This window comes from Armigeres subalbatus, chromosome 2 (assembly GCF_024139115.2).
Source record: "Armigeres subalbatus isolate Guangzhou_Male chromosome 2, GZ_Asu_2, whole genome shotgun sequence".
In the NCBI taxonomy this organism is placed as follows: domain Eukaryota; kingdom Metazoa; phylum Arthropoda; class Insecta; order Diptera; family Culicidae; genus Armigeres; species Armigeres subalbatus.
In genome coordinates, this window is record NC_085140.1 from 459,065,141 (window position 1) to 459,088,424 (window position 23,284).

The 23,284-nt window shown below is 38.8% G+C and overlaps 2 protein-coding genes across 7 annotated transcripts in view; one reads left to right on the forward strand and one right to left on the reverse strand.

Moving 5' to 3' along the window:
• LOC134213840 (protein HIRA homolog) overlaps positions 1 to 23,284 on the forward strand; it is a 296,687-nt gene that overhangs the window by 85,286 nt on the left and 188,117 nt on the right. The window contains exon 6 of one of the 6 annotated variants that reach the window (XM_062693245.1): positions 9,105 to 9,145. The exons of the other annotated variants lie outside the window; for them this stretch is intronic. Within the exon in view, the coding sequence (XP_062549229.1) occupies positions 9,105 to 9,108 (4 nt within the window). The 3' untranslated portion in view covers positions 9,109 to 9,145. Of the gene's footprint in view, positions 1 to 9,104; positions 9,146 to 23,284 lie in introns of those variants that run through there. 6 annotated transcript variants of the gene reach the window in all.
• LOC134218298 (neuronal acetylcholine receptor subunit alpha-3-like) lies at positions 11,127 to 21,488 on the reverse strand. The gene is made up of 6 exons (XM_062697233.1): positions 21,288 to 21,488; positions 12,611 to 12,725; positions 12,431 to 12,500; positions 12,015 to 12,341; positions 11,633 to 11,954; positions 11,127 to 11,556 (listed from the first exon to the last, which is right to left on the reverse strand). The coding sequence occupies exons 1-6, from the start codon at positions 21,358 to 21,360 to the stop codon at positions 11,240 to 11,242; spliced, it is 1,224 nt and encodes a 407-aa protein (XP_062553217.1). The 5' UTR covers positions 21,361 to 21,488; the 3' UTR covers positions 11,127 to 11,239.

The window sequence follows — 23,284 nt, forward strand, 5'->3', positions numbered from 1 at the left end:
AGAGGTGACGACGGTGGCGCTGGGCAGTTCAATAATTGTCACAGTTCGAATAGAACGTAAAGTACATGATAAGCTTTGAAAAACGATCAACATTCCGTTTGACTACTGAGTTAAGCGATAGCCATCTGGTAGCTGACGGATTTTACTGAGTGAAAACTGCCTTATCGGTCATGATATCGGATTAAAGTATCGGCCAAAAATGAGAAAAACAAAACAAAACACTAAATTTCAAAATGCACAAAAATCTTGAAAAATCTTATTTCTTAAAAAAAATCTTTAATCTTTATATAAAGATATCTTTATCAAAAAATATTAAAAAATCTTTAAAAATAAGATAAATCTTTATATGTGGCAACACTGGTAGTGTAGTTTGTTGTCAAGTTTCTCCCGTTGTTATAGACGAATCCAAGTAAAAATAAGAAGAAGACACACGACGGTGTTAACTTTGACAGATCCTACAGCACAGCATAGGAAGATCATTTTAAAATGCTTATTATAAATTCTAGACAAATTGTAATTAAAATCTGATTGAAGTATGATACGGAAAAAGTCCCGAACTATATGATAGGTACATTTTTGGAAAATATTCAAAAAATTGAGATAAGCTTCCGAACATGTAATTCAGAACTTTTTCCGTATCGTACCTCAATCAGATTTTAATTACAATTTGTCTAGAATTTATAATAAGCATTTAAAAATTATCTTCCTATGCTGTGCTGTAGGATCTGTCAAAGTTAACACCGTCGTGTGTCTTCTTCTTATTTTTACTTGGATTCGTCTATTGTTTTCTTTTTATGGTATCCAACAGGTATCCATAATGGAACGTACACACGGTCAAGCAGTTTGACCAACATTGACTCCACCTCTCGTTTATTCAAACATTCATCCAGTTTTACCAACAGCGACACGAACAATCAATTTATTCGACCAACAATATCACACACGAACGACCGAAGCACCAACTCCAGCACCAACCATCAAAAAATATATGGGGGTTTGTGCAACTTCACTACAAATGCTCAAACATGTTCGGCGAACCTTGACTCCACCCCCGACAACTCAAACCAAAATCAAACCGTTTTAATTTTTTCCAACCGAGCCGCCAACTGCCAAATGGTTACTATGTCTGAAACTTGATTATGCATATGTACAACATGTGATAGATTTAGTTCGGAAAAGGTATTGGAGGGTAACCGCCCCTTCGGTGGGGTTTGATCCCACGACCCCAGTTCGCATGACAGGTGCTTTCCCTACTAAGCTACGAAGGACCTCCGTCGTCCACCGCAACTTAGCGGGTACTGATGAAACCAAATTCCCAGCACCAGGTACCAGCCGATCTCTCGCAATACATTTTCAGAACTAACTCTCTCAAATGTATTTTTGTACATCATATCAACCAAGTAGGATGAGTATTTAGTATTGTCCGGCTCCTACACTTGCTTCATCAGCAACGGCGCTCAATGAAGTAGGGTTGTGTGAGTTGTGCCAGTTTGGTCGTCAGATCCCAACACGACCACACAAGCGAAGAGAGATCGCCACTCGAGATCAGTACATTCAAAGTTAATTGCCTATATGCCGGGTATTAAGCCACCCGGAGTGGAAATTAATTACTATGTCTGAAACTTGATTATGCATATGTACATGGTAATTGTTGTACATATGCATAATCAAGTTTCAGACATAGTAATTAATTTCCACTCCGGGTGGCTTAATACCCGGCATATAGGCAATTAACTTTGAATGTACTGTCAAATGGTTGTTCGAACAACTTCACACACGTTCAAACAAAGCAGCAACCGAAGCGTTTTCTTGGGGGCGGAGTCAATGTTCGTCAAACTGCTTGACTGGTGTGTACGTTGCATAACAAACAAACCCAACTGCACTCAAAACGTTCGTTTTTGCCGTGCAAAATGCTGCACTAAACGGTGTTGCTACACCTCAAAAACGAAAACGACATAAGCTCGACCGTTCGCCGCAACAATACTCAGCAAACTGACTTCCGTCGTCGTTTCGTTCTGACACGAACTCGAGAAAACCAAAAACATTTGCGTTACCATGGAGCTCAAATTAACTCAATAGACGTTGATTCGAGTTACTCAATAAATGAGTGCATATAATTAGAACATATATCAAATTGATGATGAATGGCATTTTGCTATAATAATTTTATCACAACATCTAATGCGAATCTTATCCACTACACTGTGGTAGAGCGCTCACTCATAAATCCCGCCTGGTACTGCCCCACGAACTCTCTTGCAATTGGTGTTAGTCGGCGGCATACAATTTGGGAGAGTACCTTATAGGCGGCGTTCAGCAATGTGATTGTGCGGTAGTTGCTACATTCAAGCTTATCGCCTTTTTTGTAGATAGGACACACAAAAGATATTTTAGTTACTAGATAAAGATTGTCGCTGTCGTCGCTGTCCGGAACATCTTTTGCTGGCGAGGATAGGGGAGCTAAATGTCAAAGAAGGAAAATCCATACGATTTGACAGGTATGTACCACACATGTTTCGGACAGCAGAACAAAGGGAACAGTAGCGACAATCTTTATCTAGTAACTAAAATATCTTTTGGACACACGCCAAGACAGCCCAAGTCCTGGTGTTAGGTGGGACGCTAAACAGCCAAGACACGACGGCCCTCCGACGAGACAGCAGGTTTGCGCATGACCAATAAGCCGCCTTTAAAAACAACTATTACGAACGACATAGAAGATAATACGACTCGATACAATCGGCAACGACCTAGGCGACGAATAAAGGATCACGATTGGAAGCTTGGAACATGGAACTGCAAGTTGCTAGGCTTCGCAGGTTGCGACAGGATAATCTACGATGAATTACATCCCCGCAACTTCGATGTCGTAGCGCTGCAGGAAATCTGCTGGACAGGACAGAAAGTGTGGAAAAGCGGGCATCGAACGGCTACCTTCTACCAAAACTGTGGCACCGCCAACGAGCTGGGAACCGGCTTCATAGTGCTGGGAAAGATGCGCCAACGCGTGATTGGGTGGCATCCAATCAACGCAAGGATGTGCAAGCTGAGGATAAAAGGCCGTTTCTTCAACTATAGCATCATCAACGTGATGGTCTTTCGTGTCTGCTATTCAACATCGCTTTGGAGGGAGTAATACGAAGGGCAGGGATTGACACGAGTGGTACGATTTTCACGAAGTCCGTCCAGTTATTTGGTTTCGCCGACGACATTTATATCATGGCACGTAACTTTGAGAGGATGGGAGAAGCCTACATCAGACTGAAAAGCGAAGCTAAACAGATTGGACTAGTCATCAACACGTCGAAGACGAAATACATGATAGGAAGAGGCTCAAGAGAGGTCAATGTAAGCCACCCACCACGAGTTTCTATCGGTGGTCACGAAATCGAGGTGGTTGAAGAATTCGTGTACTTGGGCTCACTGGTGACCGCCGATAACGATACCAGCAGAGAAATTCGGAGGCGCATAGTGGCTGGAAATCCCACGTACTTTGGACTCCGCAAGACGCTCCGATCGAATAGAGTTCGCCGCCGTACCAAACTGACTATCTACAAAACGCTTATAAGACCGGTAGTTCTCTACGGACACGAGACCTGGACGATGCTCGTGGAGGACCAACGCGCACTGGGAGTTTTTGAAAGGAAAGTGTTGTGTACCATCTATGGTGGAGTGCATATGGCGGACGGTACGTAGAGGAGGCGAATGAACCACGAGTAGCATCATCTGTTGGGAGAATCATCCATCGTTCACACTGCGAAAATCGGAAGACTGCGGTGGGTCAGGCACGTAGCCAGAATGTCGGACAGTAATCAGGTGAAAATGGTTCTCGACAACGATCCGACGGGAACAAGAAGGCGAAGTGCACAGCGGGCAAGGTGGATCGATTAGGTTGAGGACGATTTGCGGACCCTCCGCAGACTGCGTGGTTGGCGAAGTGCAGCCATGGACCGAGCTGAATGGAGAAGACTTTTATGTGCAGCACAGGCCACTCCGGCCTTAGTTTGCTAATAAAAAAAAACACACGACATCTTCCATCCACTTATGCGGCAGAACCTCATCCTCCCAAACCTTGGTAATTACCCAGTGCAGCGCTCTAGCCAGTGTCTCAACACCGTGTTTAAACAGCTCTGCTGGTAGTAGCCTAGCGACTTGCAGTTCCATGTCCCAAGCTTCCAATCGTGATCCTTCATTCGTCTGCTAGGTCGTTGCCGATTAGGGTGGGTGTACCAATTGTCGCCATACATAAGAACAACTATTTTTTAAAAAATAAGTAAAAGGCATGTGGGTGGACTTTATATATCAAGCGAAAGATGTTACTTCCTGCTCTTTAGTACAACTGTGAAAACCACAATAAAATATGTTATTATCCTCAAAATTGATTAATCCATAATAGGAACGCATGCACCAGTTATGGCACTATTCTTAATTTTGGTTCCTTATTTGGCAAATCCCATTGTTTTCTTATGGGACTGGCCAAATAGGGACCACTAGTGCCACAACTGGTGCAAAGGACGTCAAAAATTAAGCAAAATCAATTTTAACAATTATGCTTTGCTTGTTTGGAAGGAAATCAAAGGCGTTATCGTATCATATGAATATGCTTTATGGATTTGAACTTGGTTTGCGGTGATTTGATTGGCCATTTGGTATATAAAGCACTAGTGCGACAACTGGTGCTATAGCCACAACTGGTACACCTAGCCTATATCGAGTCGTATTATCTTTTATGTCGTTCGTATTAAATAGTTGTATTCAAAGGCAGCTTATTGGGCCTGCGCAAACCTCCTGTCTCGTCGAAGGTCCGTCGTGTCAGGTCTTTTTAGCGTCCCACCTAACACCAGGACTTGGGCTTGTGCGTTTTGAGCGGCACACGGTCGCTTTGTACACACGGAAGCCTGATACATGCAGCTTTTTATAGAAGTCGCAGTTGGCCTGGTGAGGGATCGTCAAGCCCTTGGACGTTGGATATAGTCCCTGCTGCCCCCAAGTGAGACCTATTCTACTTTATACTGTCGAAACTAATTTAAAGAATGTAGATATAATGTTCATTTTATTTCTGATTCGTAGTATTTTCAGATCATGCAAATCTGATGAGAAGTTTGAAAACAACAAAATCTGTTAAATTGGCCTATTGTAGAATAAATAAATTATTTACCATTTGGTAATTCACTGTACAATACTTTAAGACAACGATATCAATCTGCACCTGATTAAAATCCATATGATATATGATCACAATTATTTTATTGCTCAAAATATTCACTTTCCAAATCAGTGATAAATTTAGAAAAGACTATTCTGTTGGAAATCAATTAAATTAAAAAAAAGTAATAGCTTTTCCCTGTAGTTTAAAATCATGATCAAGCAATAGCATTAGTATGGCGCCTCAAATGGTTTTGATTCCAAATATTTTGTGTCGGGTGAATTCGTTGATAGTTCTGCTTCATCTTTCTAGAATATTGTTATCAATAAAAACGTTTAACGATTCATCGGCAGCCTTAGTATACCGCCGGAAATAAGTATAAAGACAAGCATGATTTTCATACATTTTCATCATGATTGAGGATGGATATCTCGATTCGTAGCGATTCGATTTGGCTGAAATTTTACTAGGCACCTGTATTTAACTTGAACTTTAGATCTTTGAGTATATTGTATACATCTCTGTTGATTTTGACCTCAAAATCTGGAAATAATTATAAAGACACCACTTTTTTATATGGAGCTCCATACAACGGAACTGTCTTTATAATTATTTCCAACAGAAACGCGTATAACCAGAATATATGCATAAATGTAACTATCATTGAATAAAAATTCAAGTCATTTTAGGCTTTTTATCAAAAAATCAGCCCAATCGAATCGCTAAGAATCGAGATATTGACTTCCCAATATGGCCATTTTGTATGGAAACCGTGCTTGTCTTTATACTTATTTCCACCAGTGTACAGTAATATCCCGATTTTATCACCCCCTTGGTGAGTTTGGGGTGATAAAATAGGGCATGTGACAAAATCGGGAAAAAAATTATTTTCATTTTTTTAATTTATTTTACAAATATGAATTAGTTTATGCCTAGGAAAGGCAAACTGCGTGAACGGTACTCGTTATTTCTTGTTGAAAATGCTTACAAAATCCTTCGCAGGTACTGAAAAGTTATTCATAGAAAATTCCATGCGGTAAAATTTATTTCATGAAAATCATTGTTGTTTGCAGTTTTATTTACGAAAATAAAAAGAACGACTAAAATTTTTGGGGTGACAAAATCGGGTCGAAAACGTGACAAAATCGGGACGTGATAAAATCGGGTCGAAAACGTGATAAAATCGGGGGTAGACAAAATCGGGGAGTGACAAAATCGGGTCGAAACTGTATTCACTTACCCCGTATTTTCACTTACCCCGGGGTACCTGTAATACGAATATAGGTATACAAATAGGGGAAATGTTCCGATCTCCATCTTACTGAACTATATTCATTAGGGTGCCAATGGAATGTATGGGAAAAAAATTGTCATCGAATTTTAAAAAAAAGACATTGCTCACAAGTTTCATTACCCCAAAATATGACCCATGCACAATTTGAGCTCAATCAGACATGATTTAGGGGTGCCTAAAATTCATAAAAGTTTTGAAATTTTTACCCATGAAAAATTTTCCAAGGAAAACCAAAGGAAAAGTCGAAAATTGAATTTTTGTATTTGATGCCAAATGACTTAAAAATGCAACACCTTGTCCATGAAGCCCATGCAGCCCTAAAATATGCCCCTATGCAAAATTTGAGATGTATCGGACATGATTTAGGGGTTCTCTAAATCTTGTTATCAAAATTTTGAATTTTTTGTAATTGGATCTTTACACGTTGGGTTTTGAATTCATGCGGTACCGCGTAATAATAACCGCATAAAAATAAACCTTAGTGTGATAAACATTGCTTAGCAATCTGATAATTTTCTGCGTAAAACGGATCTCAAAAGTTTTCAAAGTTACGTAAATTCAAAACATTGATAGCAAGATTCTGAGATGATGATGATGATGATACTACCATCTATTGTAGCAAGGCACCTGCCGATAGCACTGGCCAAGTCTGACAAACGATTTGATCATGATTATACTATTGTATGTATTTCATCAAACTCCTGTATGAAGGGCCAAAAATTGGTGGGCAAACACTTATGCGAATCCACGGGATGAATAGAGAATCTCCTTCCAGAAGAAAGTTCGTACATACAATAATATAATCTAGCCCTCGTTACCCAGATTGACCCAATAGATGGGAGCCCACCCTTTATGGAACGTACACACGGTCAAGCAGTTTGACCAACATTGACTCCACCTCTCGTTTATTCAAACATTCATCAAGTTTTATCAACAGCGACACGAACAATCAATTTATTCGACCAACAATATCACACACGAACGACCGAAGCACCAACTTGAGCGCCAACCATCAAAAAATATATGGGGGTTTGTGCAACTTCACTACAAATGCTCAAACATGTTCGGCGAACCTTGACTCCACCCCCGACAACTCAAACCAAAATCAAACCGTTTTAATTTTTTCCAACCGAGCCGCCAACTGTCAAATTGTTCTTCGAACAACTTCACACACGTTCAAACAATGCAGCAACCGAAGCGTTTTCTTGGGGGTGGAGTCAATGTTCGTCGAACTGCTTGACTGGTGTGTACGTTGCATTATCCACGAGATGTTACCAATAGGAAGTTGGCGATTCCACTCTTTCTATCCAAATCGCTTCAATCGGGTTCCCTTATGGTTATATATACTTTTTTTAAATATTTAATATAAAAAATGGGATATAATGTAATTGTATACAATGGAATTCTTTCACTAAATTTCTGTGGACGAGATTCACACCCGTGTGTTTTGAGAATGCTTCAGCTTGGAGCCAATGTCTTGAAAAGCACAAAAATCAGAAAGTGTTTGATAAAATGAAAAGTTTGAGTCCTTGATTTGTTTTCCATCTCCGTTGAATCGTTCAAGACGTTATGGACATTTAAGACGGGACACGATTGGTCACTATCAAAATAATTTTTCTTCGTCGGGATATCTTGATGGAATTCGATTTTTCAGTGATACTTGAATTTCACATTTTCTCCATTTCTGCTTTCAACCCACCCACATCAATTAGAAGGGGTTCGCAGGCATTATCGGGTGTGATTCCAAATCCGAAACCATCGGCACTCATCTGCGACGTGATACACTCTGGTTGTCCAACAGAATGCCGAATTTGTTAGCAAGATTCTGAGCACCCCTAAATCATTTTCGATGGGGGTTAAATTTTGCATAGGGGAATATTTTAAGGCTTAGGACATGTTTGCGTAACGTCCGGTTTTTAAATTCGATGAAAAATGGTTTTCGCCATAAGAAAAAAAAGTCCCAAAACAGTCGATTTTTCTCAAAAAAAATAATTCTCATAGTTTCATGCATTTTGAGTCCTTTGGCATCAAAAAACAAAAAAAAATTTCCCTTGTGAGAAAAAAAAAATTGATTTTTTTGATTAATTTTGAGCACCTCTGAATCAAGTCCGATTTAGCTCAAATTTTGCATAGAGGGATATTTTTGGTTACGAAAACGTTTGAGTATCGTCTGGTGTAAAAATTCGATGAAAAAATATTTTATCATCTGAAAAAATCAGTCCCAAAAATGTTCTAAGAGAATAAATTGTTCTTTTTCAATATTTTTTCTGAACTAACATCAGATCTCGACGTTTCATGCATTTTAAGTCATTTGGCATCAAAAACAAAAATTCGATTTTCGACTTTTCCTTCGGTTCCCCCTTGGAAAAATTTTCATAGGTAAAAATTTCAATTGATGAATTTTAGGCTCCCCTAAATCATTTCCGATTGAGTTAAAATTTAGCATGGTGTCATATTTTGGGGTAATGAAACTTGTGTGGTGAGCAATTTTTTGAAATTCGAAAATGTCATTTTCATTGACACCCTAATATTCATCTCATCGCGAAACAACGGCTCAAATTTTGTCGCTTGTTTTAGTAAACATGCGTGCTCATTGATGAAAAAAAAAATCATAAAAATAAAAACCAAATCATGTTCTTTTTCATTGCTTTGTTTTTTGAATAGATGAACATCGGAGCCATGAGATGAAATCCAGGAGCAATTCCCCTACATAACTCGGCTCAAAATCCTCGATAACAGGCCTGGTAGCGGGTCACTTTTTAGTGACTTAGTCACTTTTTTCGGCTCAGTCACTAAAAAGTCTCTTTTTTCGGCCTCAAGTCACTAAAGTCACTTTTTCTCGGAAAAAGTCACTATTTTTAACTATTTTGAAACTATTGACTAGGTTCCGTGAGCATCGTCGTGAAATGTGAAAAAATGTTGAAACTTTATCCGTCGCAAGATGCTTTATTCACAACGGACATGAAATGACGAATTTTAAAAAAATGACCACTTGTACTTTTTGGCCCGAACGCTGTTCGGAACTTCGTGACTCCAGATTCGCTGTGAATCTCGGATTTTCAACAGCGATTAATTGAAGAGGTTTTGTGTCACAGTTTATGATTGGGTATATAGTAATGAAAGCAGGATGGGCACAGCGGATTGAGGATCTAAATAAATTCACAAAGCCAATAGTTGACCCGGCTGAGTTTTAAAAACCTCTTTCAAAAACTGTTAAACTCTACACTTTATTAATTGATAAAGTGTAGAGTTTAACAGTTTTTAATGGAGGTTTTAAACTGTTGAATATTCAGATTGATCTTTTTAATTTTAGATACATTTCCTGTTGTTTCGGGGAAATCATTAGTGAGCGAGATCTTGCTCTAATGCTCATTGAGGCATACTCAAAACAAACAAGCTTTTCAGCTTTTTTTATAACAAACACTTATATATTTTGAAAAATGAAATAAAAATATTCATTTTCAAAACAAAATGGAGAAATTTGCCACTCTAATTGATACCGCAATGGACTGCTGAGATTTCTGTCAAACTTGCTGAAAATCACATCATTTTTGCCGGGATATCAGTATTTATTTTGCTGGGCTCACGGCTGCGCGGATTTTTGCCGAGCTGCACAAATAAAAACTTAGTGTGTAAGGGATCCCCATAGAAAAATTGATGTTTCCGTAAGGAGCAAAATGAATGGTCTCTCGACATCTGCTCAGATAAATTCTTAAGAATTTTTCAAAATATGTTCTGATTTAAACATTTAATATGGAGTTTTAACGATGGATATTCTATCGAGGAAAATCGGTAATTTATTGGTTGATAGTTAGAACAAACTCTTCGGGTTTTGAAATAATTCTTAGGTTTCAGATTTATAAACTATGTAAGTCGAATTAAATTTATGTCTAAAAGTTAATTATATAAATGTCTGTCATAAAAATGTGCTATTTTTGAACACAAGCGAGGATTTTCCGAATAATTTCGAATCCATAATAAACATTGCACATTATTCTGTATGACTTGCCTCAAAGTTGTGCTTTTCCAGAGGTGAAGGGGTGGAAAGAATCAAATAAAACCAACTTATCAAATTTCACTTGTCAATTTCCTTTTCATCGGATTCGTTGAATAATGTTTTGGCAATTCATATTTTTTTAGAATTTACCGCCCATTCAAATTGAAATTTTCGACCAAAAGATATTAGGGAGAGACTTAATTTTTGAAAATTATTTGTTTCAGCATTAACTTCAAATAAAAGTCCATTTCTGTCAATGCAAATGAAATTAAAAGTCACTATTTGGTCACTTTTTCAGCATATGAAAGTCACTATTTGGTCCCTTTTTTCGCCAGTGTTGGTCACTAAAGTCACTATTTTGAGCAGCATTGATCGCTACCAGCCCTGCCGATAAGCGAACAAATTGGTATGGATTATAGATAGTAGAATCTATAGATGAGCGAAAGCATGGCTGAGTCGATTTTTTTACCCGTACACACATGCATATGACGTCACAGCCCTTAACGTTTCCATTGAAATCGTGGCGTCATGCTCGTTTGGAGACACGTTTGACAGTTCGTTTGGAGACAGAGGATTTATCTTCGCTCATCTATATATTCCACTATCTATAGTATGGATTATTGAAGGGTCTATTCTGCAGTCGTATATCAAAACGGATATGTTCGGATTCCTATAAATAATGATTGCAATGACAATACATTCTCAATTTTATTACAACGTTTTGCAATGTTCTTTGTAGTATTGACGAAAAGCTGATTTCTCGCATATACAAATGATAACTTTTAATACATTTACTATCGAGCTATAAGCTGAAGTAAACTATTGAAATGACGAATATTATCAAATAGACTATGAACGCAAGTCGATCGAGGATCACTGCTAGCCGACACCAGTCGTACTGCTTAGAATTGATCGATAGTTTACCACTCACAGCTTCCTTGTCCTCTTCGAATGGACCGTTGTCACTAACGCCAAGCAGTGTCCCGAGGCACCCGTCCAGCTGGCCCTTCACAACAATCGGCACTGGATGGCACTGCCTGTTACGAGCTATTCGAAGTACAATTATTGATATAATTGTGCTAATGGCTACCAGATAAAACGTGGAGCTGTAGAAGGTCACTGTAGATTAAAAAACAGAAAAAGAAATATGGTTCATTAATACGAATATTGATGTATTGAAAAATAACAAAATTACCGATTAATGGCGTTTGGCCAGACATGGCTGGCAGTTGATCAGCAAAGTAGATGAGAAATACTGTTACAATCAGTCCAATGAGTCCGTTTAGGACAATTTTCTCGCCGCATTGTGGTGGAAGCCAGAATACTGATAAAGCTAGGAGCATTATTACAATTGCTGGGCTTACTACAACCGTCGTGTAAGTTGAAGCTTGTCGCTGGATCGTGATGTTGTACTGGATATCGATGTAGGGTTCCTTGCAACATTTGTAGAACACGGTGTGGCGTTCGGTGGTCATCTTTTTAATACTCCACTCATGGTTCGGTACGAGCCACAACAGCTATGGAATATTTGTGTTAATGGAATATTAGATTTTCAATCGGAAGTGTTGGCAATATACCTCGGGATCTTCGCCGGAAGTGGTCATGTTCAGTTTGTATCCATCGTATGTCCAAGAACCAATCTTCAGAGTACAGGTGTGATAGTCATAGGGCCAAAAGCGAAGATTCAATTCACAAAAGCTGTGATAATTGGTCGGAGGAACCCACAATACTTCACCGTTGCTATATACGATCACATTCGTTTGGCCATAGTGTAGATTATCTGCGCCCTTGGCATTGTTGTACAGAACTACATCCGGTTTCCACACGGCATCTGGATTGCATCGGAATTGATCTAAATTGCCGTAGTCGGCCGGATTCCACTTGAGCTTATCGTCGTTCCATGTCTGAAAGTACCGAGTATTAGCTTTCATATGTATTCAGCATAACATAAGTGATTGAAGGACAAGCATATTTTAAAGACACATATAGTTACCATTTTCACCCATCCTATTGTGGAAAAAACGGAGTTTTCCTCGTCGACATCCACGTGCCAAATGGTCATCCTAAATAATTTAAAAAAATTCAATGCATCAAAAAAAAATTTCGTTAGTTTTCAGGTGCAAACAGCTCAACCGATCGGGGTTGACTGTAGGAATATAGTTTAACAACTTACTTCACATCCAAATTAGTGACATTGTAGTACTGACTGGGCCGCGCATTTCGGTCGTAGTCGGCAAACAAATCTTTCTTGAGCTTATCAACCCACGTCTGTTTTATTGCTGGAAAAGCTGGAAGCAGAAAACATGAGGTTAGGGTTACTATTCCTGTTCTTCATCTCATAGCTTCTGTGTTCATCCCATAATATACAATGGAATAAAATACGTGGCATAAAAAAGGCATAAAAACTCCTTGACAGGTATTCAGAAATGGTTTATAATAAAACACAGGTGGTGAAAGTTACTTCATGAAGATCATTGTTGTTTGCGGTATTATTTGCAAAAATAAAAAGGACAATTAAAATATTCATTTTTTTGGGTGACAAAATCGGGTCAAAAACGTGACAAAATAGGGTCGAAAACGTGATTAAATCGGGTCGACACTGTAATTCTGTTACATATAAACTCTTTTAACTGAATGAAGGAAAGAAATTTTATAACATGATTATAATGCAGCGTGTCAGAATCAATACGAAAACCATTTGAATCATAGTTTTAATTTTTATAGTTAGGCCGATACAAATATTATAGTAGTTTGTGCAACTAGTTGCAAAAAGATGATTTTTTCAGCACGAGTTGGACGTTTATCCAACGAGGCTTGCCGAGTTGGATAAATACTACGAGTGCTGAAAAAATCGAGTTTTGCAACGAGTTGCACACGCTATTTTTTGCAATGACGAAAAATGAGCTTTGTTATGATAAATCAGTACCAAAATAGTCAAGACCGATTTACTCCACATGATAATTCATGCCAATAAATAATGTTGCTGCAGAGAACAATCAGATTCTATGTCATTGTGCCACATCGCATAGCTCTACAAGCCTTGAAGCGATAGATGAACTCGTCTTTGGAAAATTCTGATGTTATGTCCATCAAACTATTTCATTTATTACGCGACGCACAGAATACATTATCTGAACACTATCCCAAGTTAATTCAGCAAAATGTAGTCATGTAACTACTATTCCGATGTTGGTTTTTCATTATAGCACCGAAATGAGTGCTATAATGGATATTATGCAACCCATTTGAGTTGCATAATGTTCATTAAAGCACCCATTTTGTTGGTAAGGAAAAGTAGGCCGTTTTATCACTCAAAGACGAACTGTAAACCAGGTATTATGATCAGGAATTGCAAAAAATTTATTTTATGTCCGACAGCTCTTGGAAAACACGAGGGGGGATAAAAAAATAAAAAGGAAACGAAAAAAAAAGTCCAAAATGCGAATAATTGCATGAAAGTTTTGGAATTTTAATGGAAAATGATAGCAAAGAATGTTTAGAGAAAGCAAAGAATATTAATATTTGTAACATATTTATCCAGTAATGAACTTAGCACAAACTTTATATAATTAACAAAATATTGGAACTTATTTCTGTAGAAATTTTTGTTTTTCTTTTTGGGAAAGTTTTTGCCGATGGACTCTAAACTGTTGAATCCATGACAATAACATTTTTAACCCGTTAACGCCCAGTGATCTATTTATAGATCAGTTACATTTTTTATATCTGTTGGGAAGTTTTGGCTCTGAAGTTGTACATGTCTTCGTCAATATTGTTCTTTGAACTAATATCTTTCATATGGTGAACAATTTAAATCGTAACTGACTCACTAGGTGGCGTAAGCGTCCATAGAAAACTGAACTTTTTCATATAAAAATCAAGTAATGAGTAGTGAACGTCCAAACAGCATCACTCTATACCTAGAGAACCTGACTAGTTAGCTATATGCAGTCTTCAGCAAAGTTGTTCAGAGTATCTTGGCTGTTCAAGAACTGATCCAAATAATTCTGAATTTTTTACGAGGTGGCGCTAGTGCGCGTATAAATTTGTTTCGCATGAAACATCAATCAGTATCTCTCGACCCTGCCTAATTAGCAACATGGAGTCTTTGGCAAAGTTGTTCAGAGTATCTTGGCGGATCAAGAACTGATCCAAATAATTCTGAATTTTTGTACGAGGTAACGCTAGTGAGCGTCCAAACTTCTTTTGCATGAAACATCAATCTGCATCTCAAGAACCTGATTAGTTAGTTACATGGAGTCTTCAACAAAGTTGTTCAGAGTACCTTGGCGGGTCAAGAACTAATCCAAATAATTCTGAATGTTTGTACGAGGTGGCGCTAGTGAGCGTTTAAATTTGTTTCGCATAAAACATCGATCAGTATCTCCCGACCCTGACTAGTTAGCAACATAGAGTCTTCAGCAAAGTTGTTCAGACTATCTTGGCGGTTCAACAACTTATCCAAATAATTCTAAATTTTTGCATGAGGTGGCGCTAGTGAGCATCCAAACTTCTTCTGCATGAAACATCAATCTGCATCTCAAGAACCTGATTAGTTAGCTACATGGAGTCTTCAGCAAAGTTGTTTAGAGCATCTTGCCGGTTCAAGAAATGATCGAAATAATTCTGAATTTTTGCATGAGGTGGCGCTAGTGAGCATCCAAACTTTTTCTACATGAAACATCAATCTGTATCTCAAGAACCTGATTAGTTACTAAATAAATGATTTCTAATTATTAAAATAAAATTTCTAAATTAATGATTTCCATACCATCACTGATTAGTTAGCTACATGGAGTCTTCAGCAAAGTTGTTCAGAGTATCTTAGTGGCTCAACAACTGATCCAAATAATTCTAAATTTTTGCATGAGGTGGCGCTAGTGAGCATCCAAACTTCTTCTGCATAAAACATCAATCTGCATCTCAAGAACCTGATTAGTTAGCTACATGGAGTCTTCAGCAAAGTTGTTCAGAGTACCTTGGCGGGTCAAGAACTGATCCAAATAATTCTGAATTTTTGTACGAGGTGGCGCTAGTGAGAATCCAAACTTCTTCTGCATAAATATCAATCTGCATTTCATGAACCTGATTAGTTAGCAACATGGAGTCTTCATCAAAGTTGTTCAGAGTACCTTGGCGGGTCAAGAACTGATCAAACCAATTCTGAATTTTGCATGAGGTGGCGCTAGTGAGCATCCAAACTTCTTCTGCATGAAACATCAATCTGTATCTCAAGAAACTGATTAGTTAGCTATATGGAATCTTCAGCAAAATTGTTCAGAGTACCTTGACGGGTCAAGAACTGATCAACATAATTCTGAATTTCTGTATGAGGTGGCGTTAGTGATCATCCAAACTTCTTCTGCATAAAACATCAATCTGCACTCAACAACCTGATTAGTTAGCTACATGGAGTCTTCAGCAAAGTTGTTCAGAGTATCTTGGCGGCTCAACAACTGATCGAAATAATTCGGAATTTTTGCATGAGGTGGCGCTAGTGAGCATCCAAACTTCTTTTGCATAGAACATCAATCTGTATCACCGGCCGGATGAAGAAAAATAATCAAATAATACTCCACTGCACAGTTCTAAAGGACCTTCCACAAACAAACTCGTTGTGAAACACCGGAAGTGGCGAAAGACACATAAAAACCAGTTCGCTAATACGCGTACCAATTCGTATTGACCGATATCGTAAACGGTACGTTATGGAGGTACCGATTCAATTTGATATGATGTTCATAGTTTGCAGTCATATGTTATATTGGTTTCAAAGCAGCCATATTGAGCAAGTCATGAACGCCATGGCCGTTATAAAACCAAACAGTGCAGTATAGATCGTTATGTAGAGAAGAAATCTTTTTCAAAGCGTCCAAACAACAACCAATAAAGTTTATTTCGAGTGATCCATGAGTGTGCGTGTGCTGAGCTGTAAGAACCTTTTCAACAATGTGCGTCGCACAAAAAAAAAGAATGTGACGATGAATGAATTTGATCCTCTAGGCAATGTGCAACCAAATGTTGTAGGGAAAAGTGTGGAGGAGGCAGGACGAGAGATAGGGAGAGAATGAGTGAGAGAGAGATAGAGTGGGTGTGAGAGAGATAGAGTGAGACAGAGAGAAAGAGAGCGAGAGATAAAGAGCGAGAGAGAAAGAGTGAGAGAGTGACAGAGAAAGAGTGAGAGATTGAGAGAGAAAGAGTGAGAGAGTGGGAGAGAAAGAGTGAGAGAGAAATAGAGAAAGAGTGAGAGAGTGAGAGAGAAAGAGTGAGAGAGTGGAAGAGAAAGAGTGAGAGAGAAGAGCGAGAGAGAGTAAGAGAGAGTGAGAGAGAAAGAGTGAGAGAGAAATAGTAAAAGAGTGAGAGAGAAAGAGTGAGAGAGTGGGAGAGAAAAAGTGAGAGAGTGAGAGAGAAAGAGTGAGAGAGTGGGAGAGAAAAAGTTAGAGAGTGAGAGAGAAAGAGTGAGAGAAGAGCGAGAGAGAGTGGAAGAGAAAGATTGAGAGAGAAGAGCGAGAGAGAATGAGAGAGAGTGAGAGAGAAAGAGTGAGAGAGAGCGAGAGAGAAAGGGTGAGAGAGAGTGAGAGAAAGAGTGAGAGAGAGCGAGAGAGAAAGGGTGAGAGAGAGAGTGAGAGAAAGAGTGAGAGAGAAAACGAGTGAGAGAGAGAAGGTGTGAGAGAGAGAAAGAGTAAGAGAGAGAAAGAGAGAGAGAGAGAGAGAGAGAGAGAGAGAGAGAGAGAAAATTTCCAATTACTTGATTCGTTCTCGAGTTAGGCACAAAATTGTAGTGGTTCATTTGCAGGGGAAGGCCCGGACCCCCCCCCCTCGCTAAAATTTAGAAGGGATTTCCAACTAGCATAGAAACTTTCTCCGGTCTTCCTGCATCTCCCAAAAACTATATGATGCTTGTGCCGATTATAATTGCTATCGATTGTACTGCTTAATCGGTTCAATCATTTTTCCATCATTTTCAGCACATATGGCCCACCGTGCTAAAAAAAATGTGACCGTAGATTTTTAATTGAACTATTTCAGGTTTATTATTTTAATATGTTGAAAAAATGAAGCGATTATCATGAAAGTGAGTTAATTCGGGCGTTAATGGGTTAAAGTACGACTAGAATTATAAGCTTTTGTTTAAGTCTAGTATGAAGCTCAAATTGGTTGAACTGGGTCAATGGTTAGGTGTACTTTTGAAATCAGAGATGTGTTGTCTGAATAAGGATGTTTTAAGAAAGTTCGGAGTTGCAGACTTCCCGGACCATACGGAATAGATAGGTGACGCTTGAAGTAGAATCGGTGGAGCACGTCATATCATGCTCACGTTCCTAAAATTATTGAAAGGCCATGCTACAGCAAACGTTCGCTAACTGGGCTAAAACACCAGCCCAGTTACCGAACGCCGCTTTTTAACTGGGCTGACGAGGGAATTCGCGATGCATTGTTGTGATCGCGTTTTACATGAAGCTTAAAGAATATACCATTCAGAATCCCCTCGTCACCGAGTCTTTGTTGTTGTTTTTTGACGGATGCCTGTTTTTCAACTGGGCTTTGGCCCAGTTAGCGAACGCCCAGTTAAAAAACAGTCCAGTTAAAAGGCGCCCAGTTAGCGAACTGTTGCTGTACTTATTATTAGCGACATAGATACGGCCTAGGATTAACCCGCAGAGAGGATGCAATGGACGCTGAACTTGCTCATGCAAGAAATATGCGTGGATCAGCTGCGGGGGTTTCTGTATAGTCGTAAGAAGGTCATTTCGGCTTATGCATGGCGGTTGCTGCCTGGACGCTTCCCAATCCTTACAAGATCTGAGATGACTGGTTGCAGATTTTAGATTATCTTATTCCAAGGTACGATACACTGAAAACAACCTTGCTTTTTGAGAGTTACAGTTCCACTTGTTTTATGAAAAATAAAACATTTTCCCGAACAAGTTCTAAAATAAATCTCTATTACTTAGCTAATCAAATACATAGCCATACGGCACTAGGATTGGTTTCTTTCTCGGAACTCTTGTACAAGTGGCATTCATTAAGTGGGATCCAATTCTCACACACCCACTATTGTGTTCTGAGCACCTTTTAGGGTACATGGGGCCTACGTTAAGTATCTCCATCCTTGGCTTGAGCTCAAGTCTGATTCCCATCGACTTTGTTTATTTCTTTGTTGCTGTTGGTATTGGATCTCGATTGCATCGTCGATGGGGCTCAGCATTCAGGATCCAATTGTGAGCCCACCAGGCCCAAGCTGTAAAACATAGGCATCGGGTGATGAGTACTTGCAAACTATGTGATCTCTGCCAATACGCACTAAGTCTCACTGGCGTATAACATCGCAGAATTCACGTTAGAGTTGAGTATTCGAGGTTTGGTGCATTGCCTGGACAGATTGGATCTCCATGTTCTATGTTGATATTGGTCCGCCGCCCGACGTTGGTTGGCTTTGGTTTCGAACTTCTGCACTGTTTGCCCGGCTACCGTGGAGTTGGAGTTGTTCACATCCACTGATTTGGTCTTGTTGACGTTGATGAGTGGGAGCATACGACCAAATCATTCAGTTTATACTTGGTAGAGCGCTGTGGCGTTAGTAAAGCAGTATCATCATCTCGTTCAATTGCTCTATGGAGGTAGACTGCTAGAGAGGTCCAAGATGGGGAATAGCAACAGAGGTATAATACATGTACCCTTGTCTCACTCGTGTACTCACTAACGATTCTGTGGTCAATCAGTACCAAATGGAGGGACTCTTGAAATTAAATGACCTGCTCCAGCATGATGTAAAGCGTGACAGAATGGTTCTCACATGTTCGTCCGAGGCGTAATCCTTCTTCCTGCCGTCGGAGAATTGTCAACTTTTCCCTATATCTGAATTAGGAGAGGTTGTCAAAAATTGAAGAAGTTGTTGTAAGTGGTCGAGCCAACGTTTCAGCTGATCAGCTGGATCGATGAGTGACTGACATGTCGCGTCTTTATCTATCATCCATGGATTTGTCCTTGCTTCATTCAGGCGTCGTGGAATATCGAAGAGGAAATTAATATCGCCGGTTGTTGCGGGTTTCCTCCCATCGTCGGCCGGGGAGTCCTCTTGCGCCCGCTTCTCATGTCTGCAGCCAGCAGCATTTGACTTACTTCTCAGACCCGCTTTTGGTTGATAGGACTTGTATTTAGCTCTTCTGGAAATAGATCAGCTGAAAAAGGAGACGATCCCTTCTTGAGTCCGTAATAAACGCAGCGCTGACAACACATTAAGCAGCGCTGACATCGCTTTTGACTATCATCTTCTCATTGGCGACAACGCACTGCTCGGATTCAGCGGTGTCAGGAGAGGCTCGGGCGACGAATCAACATCGACCGACCAGAAGATCCAACTGTGAAGAAATCGTTCGTTGAAGATCTTAGAACTCGGGTAGTGGATGTTCTGGAAGGTCAAGGCGTGAAGAATACTTTTATCGAAATCGGCGAGAAAAACTTGGGTGACCTGCTCACTCAGCGAATAGAATTGCTTACAGATGTAACCCGGCAGAAGATTTAGGAGCGTAGAGAATGTGAAGAATCAGAGGAGTAAAGTAGATTTCGTCGAAGGTATTTATCCCTGTAAGTGAGAGTCGGCGCTGCTGCATGTTTGGACTTACTGACCGATGAAGAAAGGATGGCTGCAGCATCCAGAGGTCATTGTCCCACTTACTATTTGACTTGGACAGCTGAAATGTTGGTTCGAGAACTTCGAACTTCGTCTTCAAGTCTCAGCCAGTGTTCTTCAAAAAGCACCCATCCGAGGCATCCAATTGGCCAATGATCACGAAACACTATATTAAAGCCTGTCCACGTTAAATTTCGGTTTGTTAAATCAGTGGTTTGTGACAATTTTCAAAAATCGCTTGATGAGATGGGTGTCTGAAATTTAACGTGGACAGGCTTTAGTACTGCACCGGTTAATTATGCTGAGTGGGCTCGAAGAGCTGATCGTTTGCTTTTTTGCGGCGTGTGAAAAGTGTCCCCGATTACCGGACACTATTGTATCATGTTCAAATATGACCAAATTCCTATTACATGAGTAAAGACATCATTTAGAATAGTATTCTCTCTCGACTAGTCGAGTCAAGTACGAGACACTGAAGACGACCTTACTGTTGAGGTCGAAATACGTATCTGTCAAGGTACAATTAAGTGGTGGAATTAAATGGGATTGTACAAGCTCGTCTTATGACAAGTGAAGACATTCCACTAAAAAGCTCAAAATAAATTTCTTAAAGAAATAAATCTGTTACTTTTTAATGGTATAATCCTACATTCAAATAAATTGCGCACTATTTTAGCTGTTTTTCGAACATGATTGTATAAGGTGGTATGATGGTAACTAGACACACATCGTGGGATTTTAAACCACACATTATTTTCCAGACAACAAACCACTTTCCGGTGGTCTTCCAGACTCACCTTGTGGAACTCCAGAGTCCAGACCGAAAACCATTTTCCCTCATCAATGGTGACAACTTTAAAGTTTTTTATATTTTTATTTATTGTTATAATTTTACCCATCGTGCGAAATCAGCTTCTGAAAATCTATATATTCGAGCAATTCCTAAAAATGGACTGGCCGGATCGCTAAAATGTGCGACTGCGGGTAACTTACTTACACCCCACTCATTTTTCGCATTAGTGTAATTTTTATATATTTTAGTTTGAAACGGCTTATTAACTTCAAATCAAAATGCGATAATATTTTTTCACACCCAAAAGAAAAACTAATCGAATGACACCTTCATTTGGCATCATATGTAACTCGAAGCATAGCTTTGCTAGTTTCATTTCCATTAGTGTCGTTATCCGTTTATCGTAACTTTGAATTCACTTACACGCTGTATCTCCTGCATGGCAGTATCCCACTAAGCACAATAATAAAACTGCCAATCGACGCACTTTCGTCATTGCGAAGCAGCTCCTTGTCCTTTTTTGACAATGTTCAGTTTAGTGTATCAAAAATCAACTCCCTATCAACAAATCTCCCTCAAAATAAAACCACTGATTAGCCCGGTCGGCTACCGAAAGGCTACTGAAGGTGTCACATTCGAGAATAGAAGTTTTTATAACGCTGTCCTGCGGGGACAATTGAAAAATGACTCTGCTCTTTTGAATGCTGATTAGATATTCTTTTCCTTTATTGATACTGGGCGTTGCAAATGTGCGACAGCATAAATTGCAATTGCCTAAATGAGTCGTCGTTGGCATCTGGAATATCCACACGCTGCATACAGGTGCTTACAGAATTGAGCGTGGATGGATGGATTTTAAATATATTTATAAAATTTCAAAGGGAAATCATTCGTCATTTCGTTGTCTTTCAATGTAGTTTGATAATCTTCTCATTCTATAACATATACGTAGATAAACAGTTGAAAAATATGTGTTCAATGTTTACTAATTTGAAAATAATTAAAAAATACGTTACGGCTACGTATACGGCTTTACCGTTACAACTATTAATAAAAAAAATCTTATGCTTATGATTAATTATTTTAGAGCGTCTTAGGGGAAATGCTACAAGGTTAAAAGACTATTATTCTTCCATTTACTTCCACTATTCACTTTTATGTATCAACAAGCAGATACGTATTTCGTTTCCTACTTGGAAACTTCTTCAGTGTTTGTTAGTCGATGTTGATACATAAAAGTGAATAGTGGAAGTAAATGGAAGAATAATAGTCTTTTAACCTTCTTATGCTAATGCTTCGAGTGGTCAAGGTAGTATAAGAACATTGCGTATTCTGTCAACCTCTGAAATAAATTTATTTCCACCGACTAGGTGGGGATTTTTTTTACCATTTATAAGTACTCTTTATGGTTACAGATTATTATCGAAATTCCATAAAGAAACTTTGAGCATATTTTTGAATATGGGTTTTTATGTTCCACGTAGCTGAATGACAGTATGTATCGTTGAAAATAATTTCGAAATGTTAAATGAATGTTAAAGTAGCGGATAAATGTTTTAAGTATTAATTATGTTTATGAGAAGAAAAGCCAATTCGGCATACGCTCAATTTTGTGTCAAGCAATAGGTGTAGTTTGAGATAATTTTTACATAAATCTATATTGTAGAAACAATATCAAACTTTTTATATATGTAAAGATTTCAAAATAAAAAGATTATTGAACTGAATTGAAAGAAACCTAAATAATTATTGCCATCCGAAGTACACCGCACCTATTCGATGGTGCACGCTCAATTCCGAGAGTAACTGTATAATGCTCCATCTGAGCAGATTGTTATTCTAACCATATTAAAGGGCTATTTCGGGATTGAATTATCTGTGACTTGATAGGATTATTTTGCACACAAGATGAATGGAGAAAAAGCATCTTTATGATGTGCTTTATTGTTGCAGTTGTGTGAGAAAAATCCGGGTATAACGGAATCAACAATGCATCTGGTGAATCTTCTTTATTTCACCAATGAAACACTATTGCATTTAATTGTTGAGTCTCATTGTTACATTTGTTCTCAATGTCAAAATAAAACTATCATCTTCCATAGAATGTGGCTCAAACTCTTATCTATACATATTTGAATAGCTTTTATGCACAACCTCGAGAATGGCAAAACTTAGGTTGCTTTTCAGGCTGTTGGAATTATCTTTATGTGGGACAGATCTTGGATTAAGGCCTGGTCAAAATTCGTGTGTGCACACGAAAAAATTAAAAAACGTGAGTCATTCCATTCGGAAGATCTGAAGAAAATGGTGTACTGGACCTTATACGGTTGGTTGATCGATTCTCTATGAAGCGTTTGCAAAAGTCGTAAGCTAGGCAATTAATTTTTATATGTATTATACTAAGGTGAAACTAAACGATT